The sequence below is a fragment of the Danio aesculapii genome, chromosome 18 (genome assembly GCF_903798145.1).
Source record: "Danio aesculapii chromosome 18, fDanAes4.1, whole genome shotgun sequence".
NCBI lineage: Eukaryota > Metazoa > Chordata > Actinopteri > Cypriniformes > Danionidae > Danio > Danio aesculapii.
The window spans coordinates 50,296,976-50,312,479 of NC_079452.1; the positions used below are offsets into that span (position 1 = coordinate 50,296,976).

General features: G+C 36.1%; 1 protein-coding gene across 2 annotated transcripts in view; it reads left to right on the top strand.

Moving 5' to 3' along the window:
* The window catches only part of mctp2a (multiple C2 domains, transmembrane 2a), an 89,211-nt gene that overhangs the window by 31,642 nt on the left and 42,065 nt on the right, over positions 1–15,504 (top strand). The window contains exons 9-17 of one of the 2 annotated variants that reach the window (XM_056478395.1): positions 3,332–3,493; positions 7,284–7,414; positions 12,598–12,784; positions 12,890–12,983; positions 13,093–13,195; positions 13,275–13,377; positions 13,458–13,559; positions 14,610–14,684; positions 15,085–15,204. In XM_056478395.1, the coding sequence (XP_056334370.1) occupies positions 3,332–3,493; positions 7,284–7,414; positions 12,598–12,784; positions 12,890–12,983; positions 13,093–13,195; positions 13,275–13,377; positions 13,458–13,559; positions 14,610–14,684; positions 15,085–15,204 (1,077 nt within the window). The remainder of the gene's footprint in view (positions 1–3,331; positions 3,494–7,283; positions 7,415–12,597; positions 12,785–12,889; positions 12,984–13,092; positions 13,196–13,274; positions 13,378–13,457; positions 13,560–14,609; positions 14,685–15,084; positions 15,205–15,504) is intronic. The other variant, XM_056478396.1, reaches the window with a different exon arrangement.

Consider the following 15,504-nt stretch of genomic DNA (forward strand, 5'->3'; position numbering starts at 1 on the left):
AGAGTAAAACTGCCCTATGCACCAACATTTTTTATTTATTTTTTGTGAGCCTGACTCAAACCGGACACCTGCTAGATTACACGATCAGGTATAGTACGATCAGTGCGCTATGTGTTTTTGTTGCGTCTCCTCAAGCAAAACAACTGTGATCCAGATCTATTTGACACCTATCGGTACAGGCAGAACATGTCTTCTCAATTCTTCCCTCTCCTCCTCTATCACACTTCCTCCGTCGCAGTCTTCGAGATGGAAACGGCCAGCAGTTTTGGCACATAGCATGTGGTTCTACAGTGTGTGTGTGTGTAGTCTTATTTTAAGGCACGATGCCAGTGTAAGATGCTGAGGATATGTGTGATGGCTCATTCCCAGGCACGGTGAGCTATAACCCAGATGTTGGGATGTAATATCACAGCTGTGGATGGACAGCGCTGGAGCTCCAGCCAAATGGGTACGGCTTTGGGCTTGTCCCGTCGTCCCCATGCTGCTCCACCATATGGAGGCAATCCCTCCGCTCTTTTAGCACCAGGAATAGCCTCTCTTTAGGGGCCACTTACTCTTAAGCGGAATTGTTTTATTGGCCACGTCGATGGCAAATTTGTCCAAAATAAACACTTGGGAAGACTTGGCTTGGATGAATATTATATTTCTCTCTCTTTCTCTCAGCTCGCTCTATAACTGTCGTTCTCTCTCACTCTCTCTGTAAAGAGGCTTGTTTATGGAGATGTGGCCATTACATTAAATGTTAATGCTGGTTTGTCTGTGTGTGTGTGTGATTGTAATGGAGGAAAGGCTCAGTCACACTCTCTCTGAGCAGCCAGGTGGGAAAACAGCTCTCTGGTCTGTGATTACTGGCAGAACAGAGCAGCCTCTTCCTGATGCTGGGTGTTTTTTTTTTTATGAAAGTGCAGGGCTATCAAGCCTCACAAGTCATCTCTGTACTGTGTACTTATCCATCTGCAGTCTTGTTGATGGACCTGTTTTCTCTCTCTCTCTCTGATTCTGTCTTCCGAGGTGCTGGGATCACCTGCGCATTTCATCTCGCATTTTTATTTTTCATTTCGTTTTTTTTTTATTTTGTTGTAGAAAGCCATTTATGTAAAATATTGTGATTTAATATTTATTTAAGGTACCATATTGTACTATTATTTATTATCAGTACAGGTCTGAGTTCAGATGATCCCAGTTTGTTTCAAAATGGATTTATTCCTTTTCTTTTATCAAACGTTGCTATTAATAATTGTATTCTTTTTTTCACATTTTAAATAATACCTTTATTCTGCAATGACACTTTACATTTATTGACATTATTTGTATAATAAACATAATATATATTTTCATTACAGAATTATATAACAAAAAGAGAAATTATAAAATCACAGAAACAAGCAAAAATGTACAGTAAACAGAAAAAAGGGTTTTCAACATTTTAGTAATAATAATAATAATAAAAATATCGCAACGCAGTGGCAGTAGGTTGTGCTGTCGCCTCCCAGCAAAAAGGTCGCTGATTCGAGCCTCGGCTCAGTTGGCGTTTCTGTGTGGAGTTTGCATGTTTTCCCTGCATTCGTGTGGGTTTCCTCCGGGTGCTCCGGTTTCCCCCTCAGTCCAAAGACATGTGGTACAGGTGAATTGGGAAGGCTAAATTGTTCGTAGCATATGAGTGTGAGTGAGTGTTTATGGATGTTTCCCAGAGATGGGTTGCGGCTGGAAGGGCATCCGCTGCGTAAAACATGTGCTGGATATGTTGGCGGTTCATTCCGCTGTGGCGACCCCGTATTAATAAAGGGACTAAGCCGAGAAGAAAATGAATGAATGAATAATAATATCAAATTGGACGCTCTTTATTTTATTATTTGTTCTTTTTTTGGAATTATATCTCCCAATATTATTGTTTATACAGTAATTCACATTTAATCTAATGTAGTTTGTAGTCTAATGCAACTCACGATTAATCTTGGTGAGCAGAGAAGGCCATATATATTAATAAACACTACCCAACAAAAGTCTTGTCGCCTATCCAAGTTTTAGGAACAAAAAATAATAACTTGACTTCTAGTTGATCATTTGGTATCAGAAGTGGTTTATTGGAAAAGCAAAGGCTTCTAGATTACACTTATTTTACTGAAATAAAATATGATCATGCCTTAATTTTTTATTATTTAATTAGGACAGTAAGATCTGACTTTGCTTAGACAAAAGTCTTGTCACTTAACAGAAATAACTTAATCACTTATCTTACACGTTCAAAATCAATTTAAGCTTCGTTCTTCTGTTGAACACACAAGAAGATATTTTGAAGAATGCTGGTTGATTATACCCATCCAGTTTCATAGTAGGAAAAAAAAAGAAAGAAACTCATAAAGGTTTTCTCGAGTAAACAATACTTTTAACTGAAACTTCACTTTTCGCCCTATAGTCTCCATTCATACACAAGCGACTCCAACAGACTGGAAATGCAAGCTCATGTGACAAGTTTCGCAGTTCGCTGCATTGCAACGCTCAAGTTCGGTGAACTCTGACCTGCGAAATCATATCACGTGACTGCCTGAAACTAATTGAAGATTGAAACATGACCTCTTTGTACAGAAATTTAAAATATGGACCAATCACTCGCTTTTTTTAATTGTTATCATCTTGTTTAATTCCGCCCTTTTTCGCAGCACCATATGACAGAATTTCACAAGCTTTTCACAAGCACAAACTCTAGTGTGACTGCGACATTAGCCGAAAGAAAATGAATTAATTTAAATATACAGTGGTCTGAAAAAGTGTTTACCCCTTACTAATTTTTATTTTGTTACATGTTTGTCACACTATATAACATCATCATCATATCATCACTTCATGCAATTCTGAAATAAAGGTTTTTATTAAGGGAAAACTAAATCCAAAACTACATAGCCCTGTGTAAAAAAGGGTTTGCCCTCTTAAACTAAACGATAGTTAGAAAAATACTAAATCCTTGGGAACAAAGGCTTTTTGCAGAAACATTGGTTAACTTATTAAAGTAGTCTATTCACAAGTGTATGGGTTTATGTTATTTCTATACAATAAATAAATCAGAAGGATCACTGTAAACTAATAACTGCACTATTTTCTCAATTAATGCTACAGTATATGATAAAACAGCACAAACATTTCTTTGGTCACACCTGGTTCCAGGTCAAGTCATTGTTAATTTCATCAAAACCTCATCAAATCTGTGAAAAAATTGGAGCAACAATGTTCAAATGTTACGTTAATTTGATCAAAGCATAGAAAAACATGTTTATGATCATCAAATGTCAGACGAATAACTTCTGTAAATTATCGCCTGTATTGTCTGTTCCAGGGTCAGCCGATAAGCCAGGCGCAGTTCGGGCGGTTCACGAAGAGTCAGGTTTGGTCAGGCGTTTACACTGTTATCCTGGTGGAAGGACAGGACATGCCGGACTGCGGACAGGGAGACGTTTACGTCCGCTTTAGACTTGGAGACCAGCGGGTCAGGAGCAAGGTCAGATCATCCTGCTTTCCTTTTCATCCTCCCCCTCAGTGTTCTTTTTGACAGCAATTTTTATCTTATCTTTGAGGCTTATTCTAGTGACTAAAACTACATTTAGGTAAGTCTTCTGAATCAATTTAGTCTAGTTGCTTAAAGTTGCTTAAAGTAGATTACAATGTAAAATCTAACAGATTTACTTAAATCATTACAATAAACAAGAATAAAATTGAATGATCTGAAAGTTTGAACAATACAGACACAGATTTAAAGGGATTAATGTTCATGCATGTACACACACACACACACACACACACACACACACACACACACACAAACACACATCTTTCATAATTTAATTGCTTTACACATTCAAAATCATTTTAAGCTTTTTTTTCTTCTTTTGTTAAACACACAAAAAGATATTTTGAAGAATGCTGGTTGATGATACCCATCCAGTTCCATAGTAGGGAAAAATTACTAATGAAGTTAATGGGTACTATCAACCAGCATTCTTCAAAATGGCATTCTATTGTGTTCAACACAGGAAAGAAACTCATAAAGGTTTAAAACCACCATATTTATCTTCGAGTAATGCCGAGTTCAGACTGCATGATTTTAGCCCTGATTTTGACTTGCCGACAGATTTTGTGAAATCTCCGACAAATGCCTAAAATCACAGGCAAATCGGTGCTCATGCAATGTAACAATCACACAGTATCAATTATCAAAGACGCGATCTGAGAGAATCGCAGATGAGTCGCCGACACCCGTGAGATATTTGGCGTGCTAAATATCTGGAGCTGTCGGCGATTCAAATCATGTCGTGTGAATGAGTTCTGATTGAAAATTACATTGACGATCACCTACAGCCAATGAGAGAGCTGCATCCACTAGCATGGGTACCTGCAGGGCAGCGGGAGGTTGGGGGAGACGTTAAAAGCGCTCATTATCAGTTTATTTGGACCCAAGAAATGGAGGAAAAACTACTGGAAATTTGGCAAGAGCACCAGTATCTGTGTGACGTGTCATCTGAGCAATACCAGAACCGGGTCAAAAAAGAAAAAAAGTTGAGGAGAAATTGATAATTTCCTTTAAACCCACCAGTAAATTTTCTACCCCATTAAAGGCTTCTTTCTCATTAGTGGAGTATATTAGTTATACTACGTGACCTTGCGTTGTTTTCATGTCACTTCTCGTGTGTTTTGTTTGTGATATGTAGTGTGGACAAAGTTGTCGGCGATTCTTCCTGTTTTAAAATCATGCAGTTTGAAACCTCCTGTCGCAGATCCATCTTGAAGTGTAAACAAAGCACGACGGAACGCTAACCCAGATAGTCATGCAGTGTGAAAACATCTGTGACATGACTACTTTGAAAATCATGCAGTCTGAACTCGGCATAAGCAATACTTTTAACTGTTGCAACTAGGGCTGCACGATATTGGAAAAATCTGGCATTGCGATATTTTGTTTTTCAGCGATTTATATTGAGATATAAATACAATTTCACCAGATGGCTTGAATAACTCTATATGGGGAGAAAATCTTGAATTTAGATTGATTTAAGTGATTTTGCAAGGGTGTCATGTATAAAATAATTTAATAAATTACAAGAGGGAATAATTACAATAGGTCAAAGAAAAAAAAAAATAATAAACAGCACTTTATGGTTTTTGGAGGGTCAAACAGTATTCAGGTACAGAAATTAAATAATGAAATGTGAAATAACACTGTGGTATAAATAATTCAGTTAAAAGATTCTTCATTAAAGTTACAAGGTTACTTTGTCATTTATTCACACTTTGCTTGTTCCAAACCTATTTGACTTGCTGCTGAACTTAAAAGAAGGTATTTTGAAGAAACCTGTAAACATTGACTTCCCTAGTATTGTTTTTTCTACAATAAAAGTCAATGGTTACAAGTTTTTAGCTTCCTTCAAAATATCTTCTTTCGTGGGTAACACTATTTTGATGGTCCATTTGAGTATTAGTACTGTAGACTGTCTGCTCAATATCTGCTGATACTGTTCCTTCAACAGACATTTAACTGACTATAAGACACTTTGCGAGTACATGTCAACTTATACCAACCCTAACCCCAACCTAACAGTCTACTTAAAATGTAATTAGTTAGCATATAGATGCAATGTAACTTAAATTAAAAAAACAGACCATCAGAATAAAGTCTGACCCTTTAGTGACCAACAGAAGAAAAAAACTCAAAGTTTTGGAACCATTTAATATAGGGCTGGGTGATTCATTGAAAAATAATCGAAATCGACATTCAAAAGCTATAATCGATCAAATTTTTCCAGGACAATTTTTTCAATTACTTTCCCTACATGTCACCTGGTAAAGGCTGTGGCTGATTTCTACTTCTGCAGCCACATCTAATCTCTGGTCATGTAGGACGATGGACCCATTCTTACTTTACACTTCACTGACGAGGATTGAAAGCTCCGCCAGAGATACCTTGAGACAGCATGTTATCCATTAAATTAAAATGATTATTTACATTAAATATTTGTTTACAGAAGATGCGAGATATTGCACTGTTTAAAGCATTATCCACAGGGTATGCAAGAGTTATTTCATTTAGAAGAAATACTGCTTATTTTCTACTTTTAATATGAAAAACATTGAAAATAATTTATAGAAATAGAATAATTTAAGAAAAAAGTGACTGCTGGTTTTCGGCAATGCGTGTTTTAGTTTCAGCTGTTCAGCATTGATGTTCAGTAAATGATCATAGATAGTACATAGTGTGTGCTTCCTTCAATTATTTTTAATCTTTCACCTGTAATATGTGAGCATATTTACTGTCCAAAACTTGTCAGTGAACTATGAGGACAAATAAATAAATAAAATAATCGTTTATTATTCATAATCGAGGAAAATGCTCAGTTAATCAAGATTTTGATTTTAGGCCAAATCGCCCAGCCCTAATTTAAGAGTAAATAGTGAGTAAATGTTCATTTTTGGGTGAAATATCTAACGTTTTATACTGAAGATCAGTCCGAAATTTGTCTTGATTTGTTATTGAAGATGTCAATACAATTATTTGTCATTCAAAAAGAGTTTTACTTAATGGTCATTAATGTTTACGTCAGTGGAAAAGATGTTGACCACAAAAAGATGAAGTTAACACTGCTCCGGCTTTCTCATTTCCCCTGCTCATTACATCATCACAGCTTGCCTCATCTTTTTCTTTGTTTCGAAACCTCTGTCCTCTCTGTTTCTCTCAAAAGCTCATTAAACCCTTCCCTCCTCCCATACTTTCTTAGTAGTTCGCACACCTCGCTTTAGATTTTACCTTGATTTCTCCTCCCCCTCTTTGGGATGGCTTCTCCCAGGCTTCAGTGCGCTGGTGACAGAAGAGGCTACTCATTAGATCGGCCGTGTCTGGCAGGGCGTCTCTCCTGATGCCTCTGTTACTGCGTCTCATTCGGCTCATTTGCATACCCAGAATGCCTTGCTCATCTACCACGCACCCCCCCCCCCTTCTTCTTCAGTTGTTCCAACCAACTAGTCTTGTATTCTCATGTCATCTTTTTTCATTGAGCCCCCTGGCTCTGTTTGGGCATGTTTGCTTGTTGAACAAAACTAGTTCTAATTGGATGCTGTCAGAGTTTATAATCCCGGCGAAGAGAGAGGATGTGTTTTCCGAAAGACGTCTGCCCCTCCTCCACCACATGTCTTATTGAATAAGGCTTAATACACCTGTCATGTTAGCTGTCTGTGTTTTGTGAGTGCCTTAAAAACCGACACCGCTTCCTCTGTCTCTCTCTTTCCTGCTTGTCTATCAGAATCTGTGTATTAAGGCAAACCCGCAGTGGAGGGAGTCCTTCGACTTTAACCAGTTCCAGGATGCGCAGGAAAATCTGGTGGTGGAAGTTTGCTGCAAGAGGGGCAGGAAGTCAGAGGAGTGCTGGGGAGTGTAAGTTTGAGCAAAAGTTTGCTGGGGAGAGTGTGGGGTAAGCTGTGGCAGGTTTTGCTTTTGTTGTCTTCTGGGCATCAGGAAAGGTGAATTAAAGTGCCAAAATATACTGCAGGATTTCAGGATATCTGCTGGAATATGACATCTCAAATAAAAAATTATTCAGTAGCACAACTTTAGGAGTATGTTGTGACATCCCAAAGATCAACCATCGGGCAGTTTGAAAATCAAAACAATTGAACAGTACTTTTTTGCTAACACTGTAATAACTACACATTATGGATCATTTATTAAACATTAGCAAACAGTTCTATATCTGTTAAGCATTAACTCTACATTAATAGACAGTAGTAAGCAGTATATAGCTACAAATGCTCTATTCTTGACATAAGCACAAATATAGTGCTTAATGATTTATTTTCATACTTTGTTAATGATCATTTTTCATTACTAAATTAAGTATTGCATTATTTACAAACCAGTTATTTGAGAGTAGATGCTGGTTTTTTAACATTATTCAGAATGAGTTAGTAAATGATTAATAAACTATTAAAATTAACATTTATATATCTTATTATTCACTCATATATTGATAGTTAATTTGTATGTTAATAAATGCTTTATTAATTCAACTTCATCCAATATTCTGACCTAAAGTGAGGACTATTTATGCTTTAAAAACAGGACAAATGACTGAAAAAAAACAACTGTGTTCATTTCTATTCATTTGAAGATACACAAATGAAGCTGTGTCAAAATAAAAAATAAATCTTTGCAATCTTAACTAAAATAAAATTACCGTACAGTTTAAACATCGCTAAATAACATTGAAATGTATCATAATATATTGTTAAATTATTACATTGTTTTTGTTTTATTACATTTTATGTTATATTTTGATACTCTTGTTCATCATTCAGCATGCTTAAGTAAATGATTAATAAACTATTCAAATCAACATTTACATCTTATTATTCAGGCATATACTTATAGTTCATTTGTATGTTTATACAATACATGCTTTATTAAGTCAACTTCATCTAGTTTTGTGACCTAACCTAAAGTGAGCACCATTTCTGCTTCATAAATCCCTTATAAATGACAATTAAAGGCTCAGTTATATTCTAAACAGGAGAAAAAAACAGAAAAATAATGACTTTGTTAATTTCTTTTCATTTGAAGACACACAAATGAAACTGAATCAAATTAAAAATAAATCTTTGCAACCTCCTTTTATCTAAAATGAAATTACATTACAGTTTAAACTTCATTAAATAACATTGTAATTTTGTATCATTATATATTGTTAAATTATTATATTGTTGTTTCATACAATTTGATTTAAATGCATTTATTTCTAATTGTATTTTAACAATCCTGTAATTTGGCAAGGTTTAAAGTTGACAGTATTTTTGTTTTTTATATAAGCTTGCCAAGATTTATTCTTGTTAATTTGATAAAGAGCCATTAATTGTCATTTATAAGGAATTTACAAAGCATAAAGTTGAGTTAATAAAGCATTTATTAACATACGAAGTAACCATTAACATACGCCTGAATAATAAAATATATAAAAGTTGATTTCAATCGTTTACTACTGTAACTCATTCTGAACAATTCTTAAAGCCACCAACTACTCTTAAATACAAATGGTTTGTAAATAATGTAATACTGATTTTAGTAATGAACAATTAATAAGTAATAAAATATGAAAATACAGTTAAGCACATTATAAATGTACTTCCACACAGCATCCACACACTCCTGCATTCACACACATACACTACAGACAATTTAGCCTACCCAATTCACCTGTACGACATGTCTTTTGACTGTGGGGGAAACCGGAGCACCCGGAGGAAACCCACGCAAACGCAGGGAGAACATGCAAACTCCACACAGAAACGCCAACTGACCCAGCCGAGGCTCGAACCAGCCACCTTCTTGTTGTGAGGCGACAGCACTACCTACTGTGCCACTGCGTCGCCCCAAATCTTAATTTAGTCATGAAAAATTAATCAGTAACAAAATATGAAAGAACAAATATTAAGCACATTTTAAATCAAAAATAGTTGATTTAAAGAAGTCAAGAATAGAGCATTTATATCTGCAGTTATAGACTGCTTACTAAAGTCTACTAGAGTTAATGTTTAACAAATGATGAATTCACTATTTGCTAGTCTTAATAGATGATTCACAGTGTGTAGTTCACTAAAGGCAGGCGTACATGGTTCAAATGGGCAGAAGACCATGTGTCTGCCTTTGTCACAAGTAAGTTTTTGTGAAAATCATTTGTAGAGTGATAAATGAAACAATTTTATGATTCAATTTTAAAATTCCAAGCCAAAAACATGGTCAGACGAGCCTCTCTCTCTCTTTTTTTCTCTCTCATAACAGCTATTGATATGCATGGTGAATGTACACAAAGCATAAAGTATATGTTGTTTTCCAGCATTGGAAACCCTTATGCCTGGTCACCCCATGTGTGTGAATTAGAAAGGAGGTCCTCTGTAAACTATCATCTCTCTTGCTGTTCAACGGGTTTATCCTCCTCATATTGGTTAACTTTAGACACATTTAACCACCCAAACCTCATGAATTGAAACCAACTATTTATTTATTTATTTTTTTAAAGCACCAGAAGCTTGTAAGCCGTTGTAAAAAAAAAAAGAAAAATAAAATGTTGAAAGTTCCTGCTACAATGGGGAAATATATATATATATATATATATATACTGTAAACTACCGGTCAAAAGTTTGGGGTCAGTAGGATTTTTAAATGTTTTAAAATAAGCTTTTTCTGCTCACCAAGGCTGCATTTATTTCCACAAAAATACAGTGTAAATTGTGAAATGTTATTGCACTATAAAGTAACTGTTCAAAAATAGTTCATAATTTAACTTAATTATTCATTCCAGTGATTTTAAAAGATGAATTTTCTGCTTCGTTACTCCAGTCTTCAGAGTAACATGATCCTTCAGAAAGTACTCTACTATTAATTATTAGGATTATTATTATCATTATTAATAATGTTATTATTAATTGTAATAGTAATAAAAGTAATAATGACTGGAGTAATAATTTCATTTGAAACTGCATACAATAAGAAAGCAGTTATTTAAAACTTTAATAAGTACACTGAAAAAAAATATTCAAAGATGATTCCATTTTTTTACGTTAAGTGGTTGTAAACAATTTATTTGGGCTGAATTTAAACAAACAAATTAAGTTGAACATTGCTCAATTTAATTTGTTTGTTTAAATTCAACACAAATAAATTGTTTGCAACAGTTTTGCATGCAACACTTTTTTCAGTGTATTTAACAATTTAACTTTTTTTTACATTTAATAAATGCTGCCTTAATGAACAAAATAATTTTCTTTAAAAAAAACATGAAAAAACTGAACTTTAGATTTACAGTATTTACAGTATGCCCGCCTTAAGACAAACGTAAACATTTTGGTATTTAATGTTGTATAATAAACCCTCATCTTCTCCTTGTGTTAAAACTTGACTCAACTTTAACCCTTGTGTATTGTTCAAATTGACGACCCTTTCATTATTTGTTATTCATGGCTGTTTTTGCCCCATTGGTCCTCATTATAACCACACTTTTTGATAGTAAAGCCATGACATCAAATAATAAGGCGTTCTTGATTGTTGGTGTTTTTTTCCTATTAGGAGAGGGTAAAATTTGTGATTTTTACTGTTGATCATCATTTGGCATCATTAACCCTTTTATATGGAGTTTCTATGGAGTAAAACAGCTAATTATAGCATGCATACTTACTATGTTCTGGGAGCTGAGGTGCTTATTTTTTATTTCCTCAAACATATCAAGGTAAGTGTGCAAAGGTCTTTCTTACATTGTCGCATGCACGCATGCACGCACGCATGCACGCACGCACGCACGCACGCACGCACACACACACACACATGCATGCATGCACTTATACAATACTCCATATAAAAACCAGAACTAACCTTTTTTGGCACTGTAAATGATGATTAACAGTAAAATCCCAAATTTGACCTCTTCTCAACAGGGAGAACTACCAACAATCAAAAATGCATGATTGTATGGTGTCATGGCTTTGCAATCAAAAAATTTGGTCATAATAGAAGTTAATGAGGCAAAAACAGCCATGAACAGGGTCGTAGGTAATAAAAGGGTAGTGAATTTGCCCAGAGTGTATTGACTTTTTGAAAAATTCTGAAGCATTTTGCCAAAACATATGTCAATTTGTCACCAAAAATCATTCCATTTGCTGAAACAAATAAAAGTTGTGGCCAAATAATAAATCACCTCAGAGTGGATAAAAATATCCCCAACAGCACAGCAGGGTTAAAAATATAGTTATTGAAGTCGTATAAGTCTTTGTGTTGTTTGTAATATTTGAAAGTAATGTACATTAATTTAGGTCTGGCTTTGCTTAGACAAAAGTCTTGTCACTTAACATAAATAATGTACAGTATAGAATATAAAGTCATGGTGCAGTGGAAAAAGAATGAATATTGTGTATAACTCATGAACTTGGAGGACTGCATCCATACATCTCTGCAATGACTCGAATAACGTATTAATAAAGTCATCTGGAATGGATAAGAAAGCCTTCTTGCAGGACTCAGGAGAGTTTATCAAGATATTTTGGATTCATCTTCAATACCTCCTCCATCTTACCCCAGACATGCTCAATAATATTCATGTCTGGTGACTGGGCTGGCCAATCCTGGAGCACCTTGACCTTCTTTGCTTTGAGGAACTTTGATGAGGAGACTGTAGTATGAGAAGGAGCGCTATCCTGCTGAAGAATTTGCCCTCTCCTGTGGTTTGTAATGTAATGGTTAGCACAAATGTCCTGATATCTCAGGCTGTTGATGTTGCCATCCACTCTGCAGATCTCTCGCACACCCCCATACTGAATGTAACCCCAAATCATGATTTTTCCTTTACCAAACATGACTGATTTCTGTGAGAATCTTGGGTCCATGTGGGTTCCATTAGATCTTCTGCAGTATTTGTGATGATTGGAATGCAGTTCACTTTTGTCAGGCACTGTACCGACCACAACAAAAAACACCTCTTCAAAACCCAAACTCAAACTGTGCTTTTTGAATACCTCTACATGCTGTATTCCTACTGTGTCCACTGAAGAAACAATAATCCGTTCTTCTCTCTTCAGACTGGATATTGACCTGAGCAGACTTCCTGTCAATCAAAAACAGTTATATACTCATGAGCTGGACCCACAGAAGGGAAAACTGCTGTTTTTGGTCACCCTGACCCCATGTTCAGGTGCGTCCGTCTCAGACATCCAGTCTGCTCCATTGGATAACCCTAATACCTTCGAGAGGCTGCGTGAGCAATATGTGAGTATTTCATTGTGTTACATATTTATTTAATCATTTGTAAATTTAGTGTGCTTGTGATTTTTGTTTAAAATGTCTAATACAAGACGTCATTTATATTTAAAGAGACCGATGAACGTTCTTGGAGACTTAAAAAATGTCGGCTTTCTTCAAGTCAAGTTAATAAGAGCCACAGATCTTCCATCCACAGATATAAGTGGTATCTATCTTTATGAAATATGTATTGCACATTCAGTCAATTGTTTAGTAAGTAGAGCCTATTAAAAAAGATTTATTGAGTCATAATGATGTCAAAATATCTTTGTCAGGTAAAAGTGACCCTTTCTGTACCCTTGAGCTGGGTAACAGCAAACTGCAAACTCACACCATATGCAAAACACTGAATCCTGAATGGAGAACAGCCCTGACTTTGTGAGTTGTACTGATGTTGTAGAGGTTTCAGTGTATCTTATGCAGGTATTGTTATTCCATTGATGTGATGTGTGTTCAGCCCCATTAGGGACATCCATGACGTTTTGGTGCTGACAGTCTATCATGAGGATGGAGATAAAGCTCCAGACTTCCTGGGAAAAGTCGCCATTCCTTTGTTGACTGTAAGTACCCACAAAAAGAAGTTTTTTAGTTTTTTTTTAATTGCCAATATTAATTTACAACATCTCTGCTTTGCCTTTAGATTTCTAATGGCCAACAAATAACCAGAATGTTGAAGACTAATAATTTATCAAGGGCAAACAAAGGCAGCATCACACTTGAGTTGAAAGTCCTCTACAACCCTGTAAGTGCTTCAAATTAAAGAAATCCCATCATTCGTTAATAAAAAGTAGGGATGTACCGGTATGGATTTTTGGGCCGTTATCGATAACCAATTTAAGATTTGGAGGCCGATAACCAATATATTAGTTAGCTAACGTAAGCTAACCAGTGCCATTTCCATTAACTTATCTGAAAATGAGGTCTGGCGTCCCTTTTTATTTTTACTATCCATTCACTTTCTTTTCGCTGATAAGATATACAGCCAAGTACACAACATTCCTGTGTAACTCAGGCGATACTTCCGCGTTTCTTCCCACCGCAGCCTCGATTTAGTTTTCGAAATGACGGCTGCGGGAAATCAGTCTATTACGTGGGCTCATTTTAAATATGCTGGTCAAACTGAATACAATCTTATATCAATAACACATGGCAAGTAATGCGTTGATAATAACATATAATCAATGTTATAGTGCACTGGACAAGTAAGAACAAGTTCGACCCACGCATGCGCGAGGCAGGCAGTTCTATACAATTATGTAATCCATCGGCGTAAAGATATCGGCCTAATTTTGATATCGGACCAATAACGATAACATTAAATATAGCATTTATTCACCAATAACAATATGGCTGCTGATCAGGCCTTTGTGCCAGAACACGCCAGATCCGGAACCTCTGAAATCTGATCCGGCACTTCATTTTACCAATCCCCCTCCACAACCATCTGCTGTTCACTTTCACTTTCTTCCGCGACACCCCAACCCTTTTCACATTCGTCCACGACACCCCCACCCTGCCGCGACACCCCTCAGCCATCCACCACACCAATAATCCCCCCGACACCTCTTCATCCTCGAGTAACATTCCGGATCTGTTACCCTGATCTGTTCCGGGACCTCGCAATTAACAAATTGAGCACTGCCGCCGATATATTGTGCATCCCGAATTGAGAACACTTTGCTGCAAAAGGATCATTCAAACTTCATTAAACTTAATGTTATGCTATGCTGTATCTGTGCTGTAAAAAGCCAAGTCTTTGTTTCCTAAGTTTAGGTTTTTTTTTCTATTGCAGATCAAAGCAGGAATCAAAACCTTCCAGCCAAAAGAAACTACGTTTGCGGAGGAAAATCCCAAGTTTAACAAAAAGGTGCTCTATCAACAATTACAGCATAATTTTCTGCCATATTTTCTACTCTTCAGGCACCATTATGAACATTATTAAAATGTGTCAGTTTATAATGTACTGGAGACAAAATTTGTAGTTTAACAACAAGGTGCTTTATCAACAATTACAGAATAATTTGCTAGCATATTTTCGCCTTTCTCTTAATATTCAGTTTGTTGTTGGCACCTTTAGAAACTCATTACAGTCAGTTTTTCCTCCAGAGCCGCCTGAAGCTCTTTAGACACCAAAGATGACTTGACTTATTAATATTTATCACCAATGAACCTCCAGTTTAAAAGCCTCTTTACACCTGAGTGAATGTCATGTTGCGAGCATTACGTCCTCGGGCACATCTTGCTAACTACTGCTTTGTCCCCATTAGCTTTTAGCACGTAATATCTATCGAGTGAGGAAGATCAGCATGGCCATTCTCTATACGCTGCAGTATATTAAAAGCTGCTTCCACTGGGAGAACACGCAGAGGAGTATTACAGCCTTCCTGGTAAGACTTCATACCACTGTTTACAAGATTTCAACTCTGTGGCCCTTTTAGTAACCTGAGGTCAGCGAACGCATCTGTGTAATCCCTCTTTGAAGAAAACGCTCTGCTCTTTAATAGCAACTTTTCACAAGACGGAAAACAGACTGTGCTCATTTGGCCCTGCCCTGTCAGGGTGCAAATAGAAAGTGTTGAGAATCAATGATTTCTTCTTTTATCTGTGGATTCTTTTAAATAAATAGCTGTTATTGAACACCCACTACAGCTTAATCCACAAAGAGAGATATTTTTACATTTATTTTG